Raw genomic sequence first — 22,357 nt, 5'->3', positions numbered from 1 at the left:
GGTGCTTGAATGTTAATATTCACCCATCTTTCACTTTGTCTCTCATTTTGGCTCCATATGGTACTGCAAATCTATTATAATGTGAAGAGTTGCACCATAGACTGTCTGTGAGTTGCACTCAAATTTGAACCATGTACTTCATTCCAGCGATTGCATTCACCATTGACACTGTATTTGTTAGTGTGCTTCTTTTGGATGTAGCTGTAGCAGAGATCAAATCTGCAACCTTTTGGAATAACCAGTGGTCATTAACCATTTGGCTAACATATTGCATTGCTTTTGACAAAGAAGAGTATCACTCCTATTACTGATTTGTTTATTTTTTTATGTAATCACTCCTTGTTCATATTATGCCTTTAATGGACAGCCAGGCACAGAGGTGACAGCAAATGAGGGGAGAGAGAGAAAGAGAGATGGAGTTTGACATGCCACAAAGGTCCCTGGGCCGGATATGAACAGGGGACGTTGTGGTTCATGGTAGGCGCCTTAATCCCCAGGCCACCATTGTTAGCTGAATGAAGTATAAAGTGGTTTCATCTACGTCTGTGACGATTTACCCTCTGGTTCCCTCACATGAACTATGTAGCAGCTTATATTGGTGTTAAATATGAGAGCTTATACAGCATTCAGTAGCAGAGCCATGTATGACTGTCTGACCATGATTGCCTGTGGTTGAACCATATAGTGGTCTTGATTGTGTCTGAAACAGGAGGAATGCTGCCAACCTCTCTTCTGTGTGTTTATCTCTGAGCCCACATCACCACTGTGGTTTAGCTGACAGTAACTGGTTGCTTTTTTAAACTCACCGTGGGCCCTGTGTGTGTACTCATTCATGCTTGTACACATATATGCACACACACACATACTTCACAAAATTATTGCACAAGTTCATAGATGAGAATGAGAATGGCAGACTATAGATTGAAATGAAATACATACACAAAAAGGAGTTTGTGAGATGAAGTTTGGTGTATTTATGTGACGGTGTGTGTCAAAGTCCATGTCTAATATGCTTGGTCAATAGGCATAAATGTCAGAGCAGGGCTAATGAGCAAGGATTACATGAGGTAGTTTAACTGGTCATGAGATGAAGGAACATTTATTTTGTTTGGGGTTCAGGGACAGATGTACTTGGAGTAAAGAATGAGAGCAAAATCAAGGATTCATCAAAAAAGGATCAAGATAATACAAGATAACATGGAATTTTAATGAAGCCTGTGTGGATTTTGGTTTGTTACTGTGAGGAAAGTATAAATGAGAATAAGCCAAGTCATACTGAGTCAAACAAAATTAATGAACATCCCAACATAGAAAATATACAACTTCCAAAAGTAATGACTGCACAGTTTTTAGAGAGGAATGTCAATCCCCCAACCACACCATATTACATAACAGACGTCGGCTCAGCACCAACCCCCTGAGCCACCCACCCAGTCCACCTCCACCATCCAGGGTGCTGCGGTCATAGTACACTTGTACTGTAGCAGGCCAGCAGCCGCTGAACACAGCTGGCAGAGGGTGATGCCAGGCAGGCAGCTGTCCAAACACTGTCCAGTCCCGAGAGCAGTCAAAGCAGTGGGATAATGGAAAAAGTGTGCAAACAGCCCCCTTTCTTTGTTACCAAGGAGGAAAAGCACACACAGAGGAAACAAAACCCCTTTATGTATATCAGTTTAATTATACTAAACTATGGAAACATGGATGCTGAGTAGCCTCAGCAGCATGATCGCTGTCTTACATGTTACTATTTTTTCATGGTGATGATGTTGACGGTGTGTGTGTTTGCACAAATGAGTGAGCCTTCTGTCCCAAATCCTACGCTTTTAACTGGATACCCGCCAGTTTCCAGAATATGTGTGCTGACTCTCAACATGACTTTGCACATACTGTTTGTCCCTTCCACCCACACCCACCTTTTTTTCTCCTTCTTCTCCCATTATGTATCCATGCATGAAAACATGCTAAGCAGTCCCCCTACTTAGCCTGTAGTCGTTAGCGTTCTCATGTTCAAAGCCTCCTCAGAGTCATGTCAGGCCCAGTCATCTGTGGATCTGATCCCATGTTGGGAAACAAAGAGGCAGTGGGTGGGAGGGGCAACCACATCAACTAACGCACATACACACTGATGTATGCGCTCGCACACTCACACAGTTACACATCATGTAACCATGAGAGAGAAACGTGGTAGATTTCTTTTACTTTCCACTTCTCTCTCTGTCTTTTAAGAAATAGTCCAACACATTTGCTCTATTTTACACCCCACACCCCACCCCCCACCCAACACACACACTTAAGGATTATAATGGGGTATGGGCGGGAACCACAAGGCTTATTACTGGAAGACAGTTACACAACCAGAACAGGAGTTCAAGAGGCGAAAGGAATAGAGTGGATGTTGCCATTGTTGTGCGCATACATTCATACAGTCGCACAGACAACTACACACCTTGGTCTTTCATACTTATAGGTTAAAGCTGACAGCTCTAAGCTCCCGTCAATTATACAGTTCACTAACTCACAAGCTATTACTTAATTTTCTTTCTTTTTGAGAGCTGAGAAGCCCAGTTTCTTTCAGTTTCTGTCTTGTTTTCATGCTTTAGGTGAAAGTCTATAGATGGTTGTCAGACAACATTTCACATCTGCCAAGTCTTGGATGAAGGTCAAACAAGGATTCTTGAAGTGTTTCTGAGAGTGGGCAGCTCCACAGACTGCATTGCCACATCTGGTCCTGTATCAAGTTGCTAACTGAATGTACATCTCATTTTTCTGTGTGTGTGTGTGTGTGTGTGTTAGCAGGCGGGGAAGGGCGAGCCCCACGTCTTCAAGGAAAAGACCTTCAAGAAGAAGCGGCAGTGCAGCGTGTGTCGTCAGAGCGTGGACCACGTGGGCTCCTTCTGCAGAGGTATTGCAAGCATGATCTCGTGAGGTCTTTTTGTGTTGCGGTGTTAACTACTGAGTTTTTGGTGGCAGGCTGATGTGAAAGTCTAGCTCTATCAAACAACATGATGATTTAGTAAAAGAGCACCAGCAGCACATAGGACACATGAATGAATCAGTATGAATTCACGAATCATTAATTTTGTTAGTATTTCACAAACTAATGTGAGAGTAGGTTAGAGTAGAGGATGCAGTATGGAGTTAAATTGAACATGATGATGATGATGGTGATGCATAAGTGTAATAAAAGCAAATGGAGATTATACAGTAGTTGGCAAATTGACTGTATTCATGTGTAGACAACTAATTTAGCTTGTCATTGTAAATAACTGAACAATGTAGTTACGATAGTATTATTTTTGTCCTCTTTTTTCTTCCCTCTTCCCTACTCTCATTTCTTTAAGTGTGCAAGACAGCCACCCACAGGAAGTGCGAGGCCAAGGTAAGGATCAACCACCACCCTTCACATCTGAACATGGTCTCCAAATGAAAAACAAACAAAAAAAAGAATCAGTTGTGATGTAGTCATGGACAGTATTGAAAGTGCTTCTGTGATCAGCTGGGATGGAGGAAATTATTTGCATCCACTATAAAGGTGCATTGTCTGTATGCTCGTTTTCAGTTTGCTTATAAAAAGCCAAAGTGGAAACTGACTGGGGAGGAAAAGCTGATGTATAGATAATAATGGTATACAGTATATGAAGCATGTGAAGTATTATCTCTTCAAATATGTGTGCAGCAGCGAGGAGATTTTAAGGATCCTAGAGTTTAATACATGAAACTAACAGAAAAGCCATATTTCCATCACACTTTCCACAAGTTCCTCCACCATTTGAAGTCTGACTCTTTTAATGCCGTCATCTTGTTTCCCCATTCTGCAGTGGTTTACTGGCACCAGACTGGAGAATCAGTGCCACCAACTGCTCATCTCAGTATGCTCACCTCCTAATTTTTGCATAACAATAGTGGTTGGAAACACACATCAATCAGCATTGATTACTGCACTAATATGAGCCAACTGTTTGAAGTCAACAGTGTGAATGTATCCTGCTGTGGAGCAGGTTAAATGTCAAGTCATCACTAGACACTAGCATGATCCCACTAATTCAAGGTTAAGCCTAAATGATGACCCACTAAGCTTGTTTGTAGATATTGATGTGATGCACTGGACTATAGGAACTACATAGAAAAGCTTAGCTGAGTTGTTTGAGGTGTGAAAAGACACATGGCAGTGGCTCTATGAGGGCACAAGTCTCAAGATCTCTGCTAATATGAAGGCTGCTTAGTTGCATTCCTCAGAAAGAGCTCCAAGCCTTGCTCCAGCCCCACACTGCTGCCTCTGTGAAAGGGTCATTGATGGAGGGATGGTATAATGAATAGACAGAGGGATGCAGAGGGGAGAGGAGAATGCCAGCCATGGGCAGGGTGACGAAGAGGGGGTAGAGGCTTGAGGCAGGGAGCCCGGGCAGTCAGCGGGCGAGGGAGAGAAAGCCAAGGGCGAAGGCATGTGGCAAAGGCAAAACTCATTCCTCTAGCATCCCTCCATCCTCTTGTCTTTTATCTGGGGAGAAGAGAGCCCTGAGGATGAGTTCAAAGATGAAAGGATAGCTTTGAAATGGTACACTTAAAAAAAAAAAAAAAAAAAAAAAAAAGCAGAATCAGGCTTTTCAGGACAACTTGTGATATGGCTTGTCTTTTATTCTTGCATGGTGTTGATAAGTTGATTAGTTTCTGCATGGGCATATTATTCTTTGTACAATATATCTGACATGAGAGAAGATAGGCACGATTAGTATTTTTACTCTCCTGGTGTAGGAGGAGATACTGTCTTCTGTATGTTTTCTTATGGTAGATGCAAAGGTCAATACCACTTTCATGTCAGTTTGCTTAATATAAAGTTACAGCTGGTTAACCTAGTTCAATGAATTAAACAAAGAAGATATGACATGTTAACTAATACACTTTGGAGGTGCTAGCTACAGCTTCATTTTTAGGATACATACAGAAAAATGAGATGTACACTCAGATAGCGACTTGATACAAGACCAGATGTGGTAGTGCAGTCTGTGGAGCTGCCCACTCTCAGAAACACTTCAAGAATCCTTATTTGACCTTCATCCAAGAGTTTGATTTGGCAGATGTGAAAACGTTGTCCATCAACCATCTATACACTTGCATTCCCTTATTTGGAGTAGATAAATGGCACAGGAACTGATGAGTTACTTAAAGGCAACAGTCATGTTATCACAACATCTCACTTTTCAAATTGTTATCTCTTTTTGGAAAGAAATCCTAGAACTGTCGCAAGCGAGCTCATTGGGAAACAACAAAACAATCTACAGAAAAATGCTGGACAGCATTTATTAATAGCTAAAACTGATAACAGAAAGGAGCAGGATGTTGTTAGACAGCCTTACTGTAACTGTCTGATGTGCGGTTGTTGACTGGTAGTTAAACAGCGATATCCATCACTGCAGCTCAGGAAGGGAGAGGTCGGATAAGGCAGGGTGTGGGGGTCTGGCTGTTGTGTCCGTCTCAACTGTTATCTACCCTCGTGTGTAGAGGGAGATGGGATGGCATCAATCTCTAATACTGTGATTTCTGAAATATCATATTAATAAATCGTACATCTTCAGTGATGATAGAGACATGGCCCATTCATAGATCTAAATAACAGATCTCAGCTGTCTGCTTGCCTAGTCTATTAGCTATAACCTTCCTTGCATATATATGATCTGGTTTATGCGGAACACCTTTGTCACCTGTGTTAACAGTGCTATTAGTTCACTGTGTTTTCTCATTTTCACTTGATCCACATTTGGCAGTTATTATCTAAAATCTTGTGTTTGAATCAACCACCTCTACCCTCCTCAACAAGCAGATTTACAGTGTGTACGTACAAACACACACATCTGGAGGCCTGCCCTGTCATCTGTTAGCCATCCTGATCTCACCAGGCGTCTGTTTACATCGCCACCCGGCTGGAATTGCTGTAAGCGCGGTGACAAATCATCTCATTACTACACCGTCCGGTATCCTGTCAGTGTGTCTGCCGCAGGTCTCTGGAAAAACCCCCTATTAAACTTTAAACTTCCCGGAGAGAATGAGAATGATTGGGGGTAATAGGTAGTCTATGTAGAAATTCTCTTTTGTTGTTGTTGTCCTCTGTCATTCTGTTCGCTACTTTTTGCCCACAAGGTCAACAGCCTCCAGCTGGTTCATCTCTATTCTATTAAAAACACACAGAGGCTCTCTCTCTCTCTGTCTCTCTCTCTATCTCTCTTTCTCTCTCTCTCTTTCTCTCTCACACACAAACAGGGCCATGAAGTTTTATTTCAGCATGTTCTTCTCTCAGAGAACAGTTCCTCCTTATCTTTGATCCCAAGTGGAAAATTTAGTCCACAGGGAAATGGGGGTGGGGGGTTTGGTTGACTGTGGCCTGGGGGCAGTGAGATGGAGGGAAGGTTGTATAAAGACACAGAGGCAGGGAGGGGGAAAGAGAGCAGCAGTGGGAGGAGGAAGGATTAAAATGAGTGAAATGCAGCCCGTGACGACTTGATCAGTCTGTCTGTCTAATTAGGCAAGAAGAGTCATTTCCGCTCGTCAGGGGGAAAAACTCCACGACTGACTGTTTCACTGACCGACTGCCTAGCTTGTAGATTAGTCACACAGGAGAACCCCTCTGATCTGGAATCACACAGGCTGGTTCACTGAATGACTGATGTACTGTACTTGCAGAAACAGAGGTACAATACTAATATGAAACCTATTGACTCTGAGAGTGAGGGACATTTAGATTAATTGATGTTGTGATTGGCTGACCGGTTTATTACCCTACGTAGACCAATCATAGTGTCTTCGTTTGACATTAAGTGTAAATGTATAGACACTGGCATTCACGCAGCATATTAACCAGACAGATAGATAGATAACAAGTGGTATTTACAGAACTATTTTTTTGATTTGGTGGCAACAATTGATTTCTCTGGCTTAAACCTTGCAGCTGGTTATGAAAATGTTTGTTAGTTATAGGTAAAATCTCTGCTCTTGTGGTTTGAAAACTGCACTGTTTGAAATATACCTACAACATAAAGATGCTAAATTGTTCAGCCCCAAACTTTCTACAGTTTTATTTTGGGGGTAACCCATTGCATGTCCTGTGACACTTCACTCAATTGACCAACTGATGAGTAGACTAAAATACTTGTGAGTACAGTTGATAGTACTGACTGGTAAAGTCATCCTACAGATGGTGTATGTTGGCAGTGCAGAGCTGTTATCATGGTAATTACAATCCCTGCTTCCCCTCTGTGCATCAGGATTCCTCGTTGTCTCTCGTCCCTGTCGGTCCTCTTATCTGCCCAACATGTCAAAATACATTTTACATGAGACTAAGCTGTGAACTGTCTGCTCCCATTTACAAGAAGAGGATGTACAATCGAGTACAGATAGAAAGAGCGGAAGTGGGGGAGGATGCAGGGATGAGAGGAAGAACAACATAACCCGCCTGATGTTTCTCTAACGTAAAAGCCTTTCATTAGGACAGTTGTTGTTAGTGTCCTGCTCCCCAGATCCTCTTTATTTTTAGTAAGTAAAGTGCATTTTAGATGGAAGAGAGACAGATACTGTAGAGGAAACCGTGTGCAAACTCCAGTGTCTTTCTCTGATACTGTTAAAACCCTGGTCTTCATTTACTGGAGCCATTTTCCCCAAGGCCATGGTACATATATTAGATTTTGTCTGGCAAACATCCTTATTAGTGGCAGTAATTTAATTTATTCCAACTGTGCTCAACATTGTATTGTTCTTTTTTAACTTTGCATTAATTAAAGAGTTCCTTACATGCAAACCATACAGAAGAAACATACTCTAGGAAGTTATGTAAGAATGGAATGATGGAGTAATGGCACCATAGTCCGTGTTTTCCCAACATCGCAGCTGACCCCAATATCCCCCTCACCCTACAGACTTCCTGTCAAATGGAAACCTCCCTGTCAAATCTATGGGTGGTTGCAGTGATGTTACTATAGGAATATATCACTCATATAGGCCTTTTCATTACCTAGGCTGTAAGACTTACAAAAAGACAAAAAAACAAAACGTGTAAAAAAAAAGTGTAGGTATCTAAACCTTCATTCAGACAGCTTACTGTAAGCAACCCTCATTATCACTTCAGTAGGTGGTGGAAAGCATCACAGAAATGTAGTTTGCGGGGATCTCAGTGACATCACTGGTGAATAATCTGGTTAGAGCTTTGTGGCCTTGAGCCCAGGCCTCTGGTTTCCCTCCTGCAGGCCTAGCACTTCAGCAAATACTCATGTGTGAGTCATTCAGGATAACAAGATCCAACTGTATCGTTTTAACATTACCAGGACCACGGCTGTCTCCTCTGACTAAAGGAGTCGCTACTTTATCACAGACAACTCTGGTAATTGCAGAGATAGGCTTGCGTGTTTGGAGTCTGAGCTGTGTGTGTGTACGTGTATGTATGTATATGTTAGTGTGTGTGTGTGTGCGTGTGTGTACATCTGTACAGTGAGCGTAGGCTTAGCAAAGGAAGGAATAGGTGAGTGAAGAATGTTGATGTTGATGTGTGTGTGTGTGTGTGTGTATGTGTGTGTACCAGCAGAGGCGTGAGGTGCACTAATTGGCCAGTAGATTTGGCCTTTCCTAAATTCTAAACAGGAAGAGACAGTTTGGATATCTCTGCTACCAGGGTTCTTAAATATTGACACCCACACTGGTGCAGGACATGAGTCATAGATTTTAGTGATATCCCCACTTACTGTTTGTTCTGGCTTTTAATTCAGGGATGTTTCACATTATGACAAATTAACAAACAAAATAAAAAATATGGATACAAAGCTCGGGTTGGAAGAAATACGTACAAATCCAGGAAGGAACTAATGCTTAAATCACAAAGCCAGTGTCATCCGATCAACTCCCTATAACTGTCGATATTGATCTGTGTGAAGTGTAACATCTGGTGCCACCACATGTATCCCCGTGACTAATGGGCAAGTCCCGTCTTCTTGTCTTTTCATCTCTTTCATTTTTTCCATCAGTTCCTTAAATTCACCTCCTCAGGCCTCAACCAAAATGATAAACAGTAAAATTAAAAAAATCTGAATGACAGTAAAGACTTTGACCACAGGGCCGTCTTGTTGATGAACTGTGATGTACTACAGAAGAAGATGGCCCTGAAGCAAATTGTTGACAATGCACAATGCCTGTCTGAAGAATGTGAATGCATTTTTGTGCGTATGGTAAACACTGTTTAGGCTGAAGGATGTTGCAAATATAGAAAGAAGAGGGGATGTTGTGCTTTTGGGAGTTGTGTCACTGCCTCCTTTTCAACAGGATGACTGATGCAGCTCAACCACAGAGGGCAGACAGGGAGGGAAGGACTGAAGATCTGTAATAATGCCCTGGGTTTGTTGGTTCAAAGGAGATTTTTTCCATTGTTGATCTCTGCCAATCTCATCCCGGCCCATGTTTTCCTGCTTTGTTTGTTTGCCCACATTTATTTTCGTCTAGATTTGAGCTTTCAGCGCGTGTTGGGCTTGGGAGAAGAGTAAAGATGGATGTATCTTATATCTTATAGTATCTTATATCTTATCTATCTTATATGTATGAGAAAACTGCTGTGGTGAACTGTGTGCATGTAATTCAGCCTCTTGCGTGTATCTAGAAAACCTCTGTACAAGCAACATGTGTGCATTCCTGTTTGTGTTTTCCATCTGCATAGCTTTATGAGTACTACATGTAGTCGATGTAGTCAAAACTGTTGACCCCCAGCTCCATAACAGGGATTTGCTTCCCACCCGGTCATTAAAGCTCCACCACAGGGACCCATGTGACTTGTGATATCTTCGGCCTCCCTCTCAGCTGCTTCGAGTGAAAACGAAACAGCTAGAGACAGAGACCCCTTTCTTTCCTTTTGGGGTCATAAGAAAGTGTGGGAACAAGAGACAAAGTGTAACAGAGGAAAACGTGCTGAGCAGTGGAAAAAATTTACAAGAAAAAAAGATAGAAAACAGATAAACACTTTGTAAGCTGGCCTCACATGCAGGAAAGCACTAAAAGTGTGAAAGGGGACTCCTAAGTCGTGGGGATAGACATATTTCACCTTCAGGTGTTGTTTTTGCTTAGTTATGGCCTTGAAGTTCCCTTGAGTTAGGCTGAGTGCTCTCTGGTTTTCTCATGAAGTTCACCTTGTCATGATTAAGAAGCATTAGACATGTGTGGTACATTTGAAGGATAGTTGCACGTCTAAGCCAGGTAACTCTCAAAACTGCCATAAAATGAGTCCTTCTGGTGTCTGTGCAAAAGAGAGACCATGTGCATTTTTGACTGCCAGACATATTTAAAAAAAATACATTTTTATTAATGTGAAGTGAACGGAGTTCACAAAAGATGGCATGTTGTCAGAACTCCATAAATTTTGATGCCTTGTTAGACTCTTAAAGCAGGACTTAAAACAGGGATACTTAACTGCAAGAGCATGATAAACTGTACAGTGGTAACTATTACAGAAAGTCTACATATAACCCACATAACAAACAACTTTCCAAATGATTCTCTTTGGATAACATTCTAGTACAGACATTTAGTGTATGACAGACAAAAGAGTCAGTGAGCATGTAAGAAAGTGGGATTTCTATCATCTTGTGAAAGCCAAATTGTTCTCCTAACCCTTCGAAGCAGGCTCTGAAACACGTCATGCAGACTAGCCAACAGCAATTGCAGTATTTTATACCCATGTTAACCATAAGGTCTTTAGTCAACAGATGATGAAAAAATAGTGGACGTAATTGCCAACAGCCACAGCACACTTAAATTTCAAATGAGTGTGAAAAAACATCTCTGTTACTAATTTTCCTGCTCTTTAAAATGGTTTTAATTGGCTCAGACAGTTTTTTTTTACTGACATTCCTTTACCATTCATCCATATGGAATCTGAACTATGTCAGAAAACAGGTGTAAGGCATAAAGATATACCATATCACTCAAACTCTTGACAAGCAGGAGCAATATTGCCTAAAGGGTAGTACATGGTTAGTCAGAATGCCTGCTTGAAAGGAGTGGAGGTAACCATTATTAACACATGTCTGACTGGTCAAATTAGCGTTACAGTAGTTGGTGAATGTCCATCGACTACTTTATTGAGTCAGTTGTCTGTAGGTGCTTCATTGATGCTGACATACCTGTTGCATCATCATTACTCTTGTGATCACAGAAAGAATTACCCTCTGTGGTCTTACTCTTAAGACATCACTGTGTGCTGTTCACTTCAAGGCCCCAGGCATTCTTGTCTAGCTCGCTAGCTGCTGATGATGATGATGAAAGCACACAAGGTCACAGCCAGCATCGGCTTTCACTGCTGATTCGTTGCGCCTTTCATCAGTGTTCTCTGATTGGCTCTCCTGGGGGGAGCTTAAGGAATGGAGGACTATTAAGCCTAAGGCTAACCATCAAAGGACATGCTCCATAAGTGCCTTGTTCATATGTAATAAAGGAGCAGATAGTTTGCTTTGCTCACAGATGTAGTTAGTTGTATTATGTCGTGCTTTCTCTCAGTGAACTATGAATTCTTGCTGCATGATAGCAGGACTTTATTTGAGCAACAGTTGTTTTTGTCCATCTTGCTCATTGCGCACTGTCTTTATTACATAGATAAAAAGTGACCCATTGCTTTGTACTTTCACACATTCTACTCATCTCTCTGTTCTCCATTCAGTTTTTGGAAAGAAGGGGACATAAAGTGTAACACTGGTCACGTGGCATCATATAACATGCTTCATTTGTTGACCATCAAATGAAGCAGATGTACCATGCAGACAGAAGTAGTAGTCAAGTTATGGCAGTGAGTAGCTGTCACTTTTTTAAAAATCAAGTATGAGCAAATTCTAACTAATATGTAATTCATATAAATTACATAACCTATATAGCTTAATCTTAAAAAACATAATGGAATGAAGTGGGTGGGTTATATTCCACTGATGACCTCAGTGCCCTGTGCATCGTGATTTGGTCACATGCTGTTCCCTAAAAGAAATTAGTGAGAAAATCTAAGCATTATTTATTTTTCCTATTTTCCAGCAGTGAAGTGTGAAAGTATTTTTGTGATCTCACAGATTCTATCCCGAAAGATAACAAGTTATGCAAACATTTTAATCCAGTATTTCCACAGAATGCACGGGCATTGCTCCGGCCGAAAGATTGGACAAAGAAGAAGAAGAGCATGACTGGCGTGATGCAATCTGTGAAAATGTTTGTTTTTCCACGGGCAGACATTTTACGATTCCGGGCAGGATGCAAACATCTGTGAGATCATGGAAATACCTTTTAAGATGCTATTCACTGCTGAATGCAAAAAGTAAATTAAGATTAAAATTTCTGTTATGGTTTGGAATGCCATGTGACTGAATCACAGAATCATTTAGAAAATGCATGCAAATGGCATGAGAAATGGGTCACACAAACCTTGTGAATTTGGAATAAAAAGCTATATCTGTTGTCGCTGGGATATGCCAGTCTCTGGAGTGAATATATTAAAACTACAGTTTTTCTGGAACATATCAAAGCTATGAAACAGGACAGTGCTGTATTTTGACATGTGTCTTTATACCATCGGTGTGTGGGCTTTCTCGCAGAGGAGACTGGGGATTTCATCTATAGGTGGTATCTAGTGACCTACTATGCACTGTCAGCATTAATAGGACATTTGTAAATTTATGAAAACAGGAGAAAGAATATATTACCATAAATAGCATGATAATGTTACCAGATTTTTTTTGTCTGTCATCTTAATCACTCTCACACACACTATCGCTGGCTCTCACAAACATTGCCCTCACATACACGTTCTCAGTAAAAACATACCAAGGCTGCTACCTCACCCTCTAGTTATTCCTCTTGGAGCCTACAGCTCTTTAGCCATGCGTTGAGAGCAGAGAGCTGTGTGTTATCCATTAGCTATATTTCTGCTTTGATGGATCAAAAAGCCTGCAAAGAGGAACCAGGGCTCCTGCTGCAAAACAAAACGGACATAGAGGAAGAGGACAGAGACCTAACAGATGAAGATGGAGGGAAAAGGGGAGGGGAAAGGGATGGAGGAGGGATGGGGCAGAGAGATGGGAGAGAGGGTTATGGGGGTCAGGGCTTTCTGAGTGTCGCCAGCTGGAGGCAGTGGAAGTGAAGGGAGGGGCAGCATTTTACTGAGAGTGAAGGAGAAGCTGGGGCATATAGAATAAAATGTACAGAGAAGAAGAATATTATGAAAACAGAAGCAATATGCATATTGGTACTTGTCATTTTGATCATATTGGTCACTTTGAAGTTATTGTACTTCTCTTGAGCTGCTACAGTGTTTATTTTGGTTTTTATTTAGATCAGTTTGGACATGTAGCAGCACTTGTATCCAGAGCAAGTCAGAACAAGCTTGCTAGTCGTGGGTCTTTTTCAAGGATATTTGGTTACAGATGGACACAGGGGATCAAACCTGTGACCTTCGAGTTTTAAGACTCCTCAAAACCATGAAGCTGTAAGAATAGTAGTGGAGGTTAAAATGCAGGGGAGAATGAAAGGATTTCAAGAAAACTACAGGTGGGAAGTTGGAGAGGTGAGAGGAAGACCAACAGGAAGGGTTTTGTTAAAAAACGATTAGAGAAGGAAGGAAAGAAAGAGGAAGTAAATATAGGGGTTGAGTGAAGGGGGGTAAGATAAACAAAGGAAGAAAGAAAGAAAACTGTTTCAGAGAAAATGAAGTGAGAGACTAGAACAAGAAGGATGAAATGAGATGGAAACAAAAGTATCAGAAAATACAGCAGAATAACAAAAGCACAAGTAAAGAAGGAAAAGAACAGATGAAAAATGGAGTAACCAAACAAAGAAAGAGCCACAAATTAAGTGACAGAGAGTAGGCAAATGGGCTCCAGAGGGATGAAAAGAGAAAGAGAGAGAAGGGTGGAGGTCTATTAGCAGGAAGTTTGTGCATAAGTGTTGGCCTGAGGAGATGGAATCTGGTGTGGTGTGTTTGTTCTGGCTTAGGGGCTGCCCTGAGCAGGCCCCTCTGCTGGGTGCTGGGAGAGAGGGATGTAGAGGAATAAATGGAGGGAAAGAGGGAAAGATTAGGAAAAAGAATGGCTCAGCGATAAGTATGAAAGCATCAACCCAGGTAAAGCCTATGTTCAGAAATGGGTGCACACAGTCAAAATTGGGTAACTGTCGTCATAACAACTGGAAATTTGAAACAATGTGGACTGTGTGGACTATTTCCAGGATTGGCTGAGTGAAGAAAAACTGGAACCAGTGGATGATTCCAGAGGCAGGATTCCAGACTAACTTTTCCTCTAGTAGCACTGGTGCTCCTTACTGAAAATTTTAGGAGCACCAGCCAAAGAGTTAGGAGCACCGCTTAAATCGACATTCAGTGCAACAAATTCTGATTTTTTTCCCATGTTAGTTGTATTACTAATATGTGCTTTGGTAATAAATAGACAATAACAATATATTGTTTCATTTTAAAGGTAAAAGTATTATTAAAATCTACATGAATGATTTAAGTTGCCTTTTTCAGAGTGATCGCACTATGTGCCATAAAAAATAATAATCACAAAAAATCACTGGTTAAACCAGAGTTATAGTGAAGTGATTTGAACAGTGATTTGCTCATCTGCCTAAAGTCAGGGCGAAGCCTCTAACCAGCTGTAGGGATGGATATCATTAGGATTTTATCTTTATCCATCCAGACCCTATCAGTCCAGCTCAGACCATTACTGGCTCTTTTTCATTACTAAATAACTGTGTTTATAAATTTTTCATTTCGTAAAAGAATACATTCAGGACAGGAGTAACAAGTGAGTCATATTTTAAATAAAACTAAAAAATGTTTCTAGAGCAACAACAGTAATGTTCACAACAGTAAAATCAGTGTAACTCGCCAAAGATTTATTTTCTAGCAAGACACTGACTTGAAGCATACAATAAAAGTTACACAGAAATGGCTTAAAGACAACAGGGTGAATGTTAGAGAGAGGCCGAGTCAAAGCTGAGACCCCAATCCAAAAGAAAATTTGTGGCTGGAGTGGTTTAGATTTTTCTCGTTAGAAGCTGCATTTTCCATCAGTACCACCAGATTTCATCTGGAATGTCTTTCATCAAAAATTACGCAAATCAAGCCCTGCCAAGCAAGAATGAGGTGTTCACTGACCAGATATCATACAGTACTTTTACTAATTCTCCTCTTTTATAGCATATTCAAATATATTTCTCCATCATCACAGCCTTGTAAGCTAAAGTACAAATCCATTTTTACCTTTATTGACTAAACAGGTACTCATAAGAGTGAGGAACTTCAAAAAGAAAGACTTGGTGAAAATAAATATGAAAAGGATGTGTATCATATGCTATGACCTTAATTTACTTACAATTACTACTTTGAAAAAGAGGGATCTTTCCCCTTGATGAGTCGAAGAGTGAAGAGACGGAAAGACATATATGACTGGGACAGGAAGGAAGTAATTGCTTGCCACAATTGTTAGAAATTTAGAGTTGTTTAGCAGAGTGACAGAAGAAGGGTATAGGATGTAAAGTTCTGCCTGGGCCCCAAAATCAGATCCAGTCATGCAACATGTAAAGAGCATAAGCCCAACTGAAAGCCACATTTTTATAATAGTAGATGAGTTTCATATGTTGCTGCAGAGTCAAATTCACTATCTTTTTAAACAGGGACTTTTAGATGTGCCATACATTAAATGTAACTGACCTTCCACAGCCTGGAGGAATTCAGAGAAATTAGATCCCACTGAGCCCAAACCTATCTGGTCATGAATTGGGTTCAGGCTGCAAGTGAAAAGGAACCACAACACAGGCTAAGATTTGAGATACATTCCCTTTGGATATGGAAATAAACAGTGAGTCATACAGGAACATTGTCCAGTTAGCCACTTGATACCTGATGTTCAACCTGAACCTGTTTCCTGCGACTTTTGTAAAACACAGTAAGTCTCAATTTAGCTCATTATCTGTTTTTCTGCTTTCCTGTTGATGTCTGTAGTTACGTATAAGCAACAATAAGAGTCTGAGCTTGATACTTGAAGGGAAGAAAGAAAGATTAACACTAAGTGTACAACATACACACACTGTGGTGACACACCCCCAGGTTCAGGGCCTGTGTAACTTCCCTTTTGTGCACAATGAGATATACACAAGTCCTTGCCCTTTTCCTGTATCCAAATAAACAGTCCAAAAAGGGTTATGTAGCGGGAACACTGCCTTTTGTGTCTGTGTATATGTGTGTGTGTCCATGTGTTGCGTGTATTACGTAAGCATGACTGTGGCTCTCAGCCCCCTTCATTAGGGCTGCTGTTCAGCTCCTGCTTCCCTTGGTCACAGTTCATTGACCCGCAGGCCCATAACAGACATGGGAAGCGGATGTGTCACTCCGTATGTGTGTGTTTCTGTCTCAGTGCTCCTCCAGCTGTGTAGCTCTGTATTTGGCTTCACATTTGTACATACTTAACATTTTGCAATCATGCTCTCAAACATCAGCTGTGCTCGTGTTTACTTGGTGATTATGTGTATCTAAGTAGTTGTGCAGACAGTGTTTGTTCTCTATTCATCATCATTTGCCTTTCTGTGTATTCCGCCCCCTGTCTGGTCTCAACAAGAGCTGTCTGACAGTGGTGAAATATTATCTTAATCTCAGATGAGCTGCATTCCTAGCAGTAGTTGACAAACTAAAATAAGAAGGGTCACTATTTTTTAGCAATTACACATTCCTCCACAACAGTACAGAGGCACTTACTGTTTATGATGATGACACAAAATTCCTTCATTCCTTATTATTTTAACATAATGAGAAATCTTTCATGTCTCAGTAAGACTGGAGGGGGAGGGCAGCTAGCCTAGATCTGTCCAGACATAAAAATACACTTCCCAACACCTCTAAAGCTCATTAAATAACACATTATGTCCCTCTTTTTAAACCCTGACAAAAACTGGAATGTAAAAATGAATGTTGTGGTTTTACAGGGACTTAAATGCTGGAAATTTTCTTTGCCTGGCCAGCTAAGTTTGAATAACAAGCTAACATGACCGTGAGGCAGATTTTAAAAGTATCCAACAGCCTTACCTGATCCATTATTTTTCTGTCCATGGCGTTGAATTCAAAATGCTTCAAACTTTACTTCAGAGATGCTTTGGTATTGGAATTGTCCGTTCAGTATAGCATGCTAGTTTTCTCTTTCTTTTTTTTTTTTTTTTATTTGCAAAGACAATAGCTTAGCGTAGTTAATTGAGGCTTAATTGAGGAACTATCTCCTGGCTCCAGCTTCGTACATATGTGTTTAACAGACTGATAAGAGTGTGGTATCAATCTTCTCATCTAACTTTTAGCAAAAAAGCAAATAAGTGTATTTTAGTCCATCTGACCATCTATATCTTATTTGGTAAGGAAGCATTTGTTCCTAATCATCTCTGAGCTGTGACCTTTCCCTCTGTCCTGAAGCAAAAAGGATGTTTTTGTGTCTGTGTGTGTGCACGTGAATCAGTCTTGTATTCAGATGTGGCTGTGTCTGTGTGTTCCAGGTGACCTCTGCATGCATCCCAGTGCCTGCCAATGATCTGGTAAGTCCCCTTCATTTATCCATTTCATTCCCTCAAGAGCATTCTATATAAAAGACTAGTTTTCCCACTTGGTCTATCCATGGTTACGAGTTATGGCTTCCCAAAAACCACTGTATGGTTTCCTCTCGTTGAATTCTTTCTGGGAAGCCGAGCCCTCAGCCCAGTTTGAGCTCAGTTCATTCCTGGAGTGCTGTAGCATTCCAGTCTAAAAGAAAAAATAGTTGATGTTGCTATAGGAAGTAGTAATGTTTATCCATTAGAGGGTCTGTTTGTTTAATTAACTCTCCTTTCCTTCCTCTGTATCCCCTCATCCTCTCCCCTCTCTCACCTCCTTTCAACCTCCTCCCTTTGCCCCACTTCCTCTTACCATACCTCTCTTCACACCCTGCTCTCCCCTCTTCTCCTTTATCCTGTCGCCGCTCCTTCCTCGTATCCAGCAGCGTAGAGGGACCGCTCCTTCTCGACACACCCAGCAACTGGTGAGCACACTTTAATCTCCATCCTCTCTCCTTGTCCTCCTCCTAACCCACATACTTTTTCTCTGCATCTTCCCCTTTCCTCTGTCTTTTCCTCCATGTCCCAAGCGTCATGCTATTTGTCTTGGACATTTCCAAACCTGTCAGGCAAAGACCGTTTGTGGCTTCATTGAATTTGATTTAGTACATACTAAACAAACCAAAGTCAGAGCAGTGCCAGACACGAGTCTCTGCGAACATAAAACAAATCCTAAAGCTTGTGACTTCTGTGGACTGTAATGTCCATTACATGCCATGGAGTCCTTCAAATCAAACACAGTCTTCCTCTTGGGAACTTGTATCTGCTCAGCAAATTGAACGGCATGAGACATATCTTTATGCTGCTGACAAAAAGAATTTATAGGTTCCTCCACTGGAGGGTTTGAATATTGTCAGTAAAATGTCATAATTGAGGATGATGCTAATGTCATTATTTTTGCAGGTATTCCATCATAACCCAAAGTATTAGACAAACTAACATTTTTGAACAGGTGATGGCACCGGATGATAAGTTAGGAGATCACAAAAACCACTTCTAGGAACCACAAATGTTTGTACCAAAATTTGTGTTGGATAAGTGAAAGACTTTACCTGCTGGTGGCGCCAGAGGAAAAGTCAGGGGATCACCAGCCATCCTCTTATCCATTCATTATCTATACTGCTTATTTGTTAAGGGTCATGAGGGGGCTGGAGCCTATCCCAGCTGTCATTGGGCAAGAGGCAGGGTACACCCTGTACGCATCACCAGTCCATCACAGGGCCAACACATACAGACAAACAACCATTCATACTCACACCTACAAGCAATTTAGAGTCACCAGTTAACCTAAGCTGCATGTCTTTGGACTGTGGGAGGAAGCCAGAGAGAAACCACGCAGGCACAGGGAGAACATGCGAACTCCACACAGAAAAGCCCTGGGCTGGAACCAGAAACCCTCTTGCTGTGAGGCGACAGTGCTAACCACTGCTCTACCGTGCCGCCCAATAGCCATCCTCTGCAGACTGTAAATGTCTGGACAAACTTCAATGGCAGTCTATCAAATATTTACTGACATATTTCAGTCTGGATTATAATTGGCAGGTTTCACAGAAACAAATGTATAAACATGTATTAGAAGGGTTTTAAAATTTAAAATGTGTTTAGCCTCCACAGGGGACATAAAAGAAAGAATCTGGCAATCCCTGCTCGAGGAGAACTAGAGGAAAGGTCTGACGTGGCTGGTGTTAGACAGACCAGCCAACTGACTGACATCCCCATCATTAGGCCAAAGCACTAGTGGTTCAAAATATGTAATCACTAAAATGGTCAATAATTATGGATTAGTTTTAATCACTTTTATTTGTTTGTTTTTGTTTTATTCCACAGGGGTCCACCAAGTCTCTGACCTATACCAAACAGAGAAACACCCTGCCAAGGTAAAGGTCCTCTAGGTCTTTTCTCATACAGCAATATGTGTAACTGAGGCATTTTTAACAAATATTTAGTTTCCTTACTGCCAATGCTTTGTTTCTGCCCTCTTCCGCTTGTTCCTCAGACTAGTGCCAACTCTCATTCATTGTCCAGGTTTAGTGTCAACTATGTGATGGAGGAAGTTGGCTTTTGATCTGCCCTACATGTTACACACAGTATCCAGTTTCTCTCTTTTTCTTTTTCCTCCTTTCTCCATACATCCAGCCACAAGGTTCATTGGAGTTCATGAGGGAGCGCAATCATGTTGAGCTGCCAAAAACAATCTGAATTAAAGCTCGCATTTTGACCCATGTCCACCTTTCTCTCCGTGTCTCTCTGCATGACCAACCAACCCTTGATCCCTCCGCTCCTTTTCCCTCCATTTCTCCTCGTTGTTCCTCCAGGAGCTTCAGTGTGGACCGTGTGATGGAGAGAGTGATGGAGCGCCACTACGATTTCGACTTGACCTACATCACAGAGAGGATCATCTCCGTCTTTTTCCCTCCGAAGCTGGAGGAGCAGAGATACCGGTTGAACCTGAAGGAGGTGGCTGCCATGCTCAAGTCCAAACATCAAGACAAATTCCTGGTGAGGGAACAAAAATGCATTGTACTCTGTCAGCTGAGATAGACAGTAATTACAGTAGCTTTCACAATCTCCCTCCTTAGAGAATTCAGTTTAATTCATCTTAAGATGCTTGTTGCACAATAGACAACAGAGACAATATGTTTTAACATATAGCATCAAGAAGCCGCAAAATACACTTAGCCACCCACAAATTGGCAGTCTGTTTGTTTGGTTTTTTTGGTTACACCCATAATAAAATAACTGAAATTAGAACTTGCTGCAGTGATAAACATCTTTTCTGTTTCAGCTCCTGAATCTCTCCGAGAGGCGCCACGACATCACCAGATTAAATCCAAAGGTACAGCTTTTCTTATAGAAACTCTCACAACTTGGTGTTGAGAATGAAATTCACAACCTTTATTTAATCTCTTCAAATCACATGATCTTATCCTCCATGTCCATCCACCACCAGGTTCATGACTTCGGCTGGCCTGACCTCCACGCCCCACCGCTGGATAAGATCTGCGCCATATGTAAGGCCATGGAGACGTGGTTGACCTCTGACCCCCAGCACGTGGTGGTCCTACACTGCAAGGTCAGAGCTCAGGAGGCCAAAGGGGTTTTCAGACAGATGCCCCACTGTTTCCTAGGCTGTAAACTGGGCAGATCAGAATGCAGTAATGAGTGAAGTGTTGTAATGAGGTAACAACAAATGTTGATTTAGATTTAGTTAGAAATAACAGTTATATTAGTATTATATATCATGTAAGCACTTAATGTAAAGGTTACATGAAGTACAATATTAACATGCAAAAGGATCAGTGGAGACTTATAGTGCCTGCTCTTAGAGAATATTTTAAGCATTTTAAAATTATAATTCAAACCATAGCTACAAACACGCAACTCAGATCCTCTACCAGAGTAAAAGTAGTAATATCACACTTTAAAAAATACTTTGTTACAATTAAAAGTCCTGCATTCAAAGGTACAGAGGTGTTATCAGCAAAATACAAGCAGTATTATTGGATTGTTATTACTGACATGTAGGAAGCATTTTAATGTTGTAACAGGTTTTAACTACCTCCACTGTTGAGCACTGTAACCCATAACTTTCATCATAGTTATAAATCAGTCAATTCAATGACATTGTAAAATTAATCATCTTAATATGAAAAGTAACTAGTCACTAAATAAGTCAGATGAATGTATTTGAGTACAATATTTCTGGAGTAGAAGTATAAAGCAGAAGAAAGTTAAAATACTCAAGTAAAGTACAAGTTCATTAAAATGATACTATATTCTAACATTACCAAATAGTTGGAATAGTTTTTTTTTTGTTACAGTAACATGCTGTAACTGATGTTTTGGGGTAAAAAAAAAAAGGAATTAATTAGCTTTAATTTCTCCATTTACTATTTCTGGTTTAAAATGCAATAAATTAAATCAGATATTGCAGCTAAAATATAACTTGACTAAAACCAAAATTGCAGAGTGCCTCGTATAATTCAATAAGTCTCTGCAGAAAATTAACCCTACAATTTAGATCAAACTGTGTCAACATTTAACTTTCACACAGTTACGCATCATTTAGTGATTCATTCATGCCATCATCAGGAAAGTAGTGGCAATTTGAACCTTTCCGCTGCTACCAAACAGTGACCAGCAACACCAAGGGCGACCAAGCTCCCACGGCTTGTCTGGATGTTTTATTTATTGGTTTTGGTCAGGAGAATTTAAATACTAAAACCAGACTACTTCTGTGGTCGGCTGACGTTCCAAAACATTCCAGTTACAGGCAATTTTTTCCCAGCTGCAGATCACGCCAGGGACGGGAATAAACAAGTTTTTGTCAATGAAGAATCTTTCATTGGGAGATAGACTGAGCAAAACAAGCTTTAATTTGCGCTCAGTGTGTAGGAGCAGCCTTCATAGTGGTATCTTGAGGGGTCACATTAGGAATTTGAGGCTGGAATGTCTTTGGAATGTGTCAGAAACTATAGAGCACCCGGTGTGAAATAAACGCCACAGGGAGCTTTTTAATTTGAACTCAAACTGCTTGTCCACGTCTTTCTATGTCCCTTCCTTGTCTCTCTCTTTCTCTTTCTCTTGCCTTCTCTCTGTCTAACTGTGTCTCTCTTTAAAAAATCAGCCCTACAGTCAAAACTGCTGTAGAAATCAGATGTCTTACTGCAAACCACAGTCTTTGACTATGCAATCACCATCATGATTTTGTCATTGTTGTTCCCTCTCCCTCCTA

The 22,357-nt window shown here is 40.9% G+C and overlaps 1 protein-coding gene across 6 annotated transcripts in view; it reads left to right on the top strand.

Moving 5' to 3' along the window:
- Positions 1–22,357, top strand: part of tns2a (tensin 2a) — a 49,878-nt gene that overhangs the window by 13,181 nt on the left and 14,340 nt on the right. For 3 of the 6 annotated variants that reach the window (XM_018675340.2, XM_018675342.2, XM_018675344.2), the window contains exons 2-9: positions 2,794–2,902; positions 3,342–3,379; positions 17,530–17,568; positions 18,006–18,047; positions 19,450–19,499; positions 19,938–20,121; positions 20,408–20,458; positions 20,573–20,695. In XM_018675340.2, coding sequence (XP_018530856.1) covers positions 2,794–2,902; positions 3,342–3,379; positions 17,530–17,568; positions 18,006–18,047; positions 19,450–19,499; positions 19,938–20,121; positions 20,408–20,458; positions 20,573–20,695 — 636 coding nt within the window. The remainder of the gene's footprint in view (positions 1–2,793; positions 2,903–3,341; positions 3,380–17,529; positions 17,569–18,005; positions 18,048–19,449; positions 19,500–19,937; positions 20,122–20,407; positions 20,459–20,572; positions 20,696–22,357) is intronic. The other 3 variants (XM_018675341.2, XM_018675345.2, XM_018675343.2) reach the window with 2 other exon arrangements.

This window comes from Lates calcarifer, linkage group LG6, assembly GCF_001640805.2.
Source record: "Lates calcarifer isolate ASB-BC8 linkage group LG6, TLL_Latcal_v3, whole genome shotgun sequence".
Lineage (NCBI taxonomy): Eukaryota > Metazoa > Chordata > Actinopteri > Centropomidae > Lates > Lates calcarifer.
The sequence above is the reverse complement of the archived record's forward strand: the minus strand, read 5'-3'. Positions and strand labels throughout refer to the sequence as shown.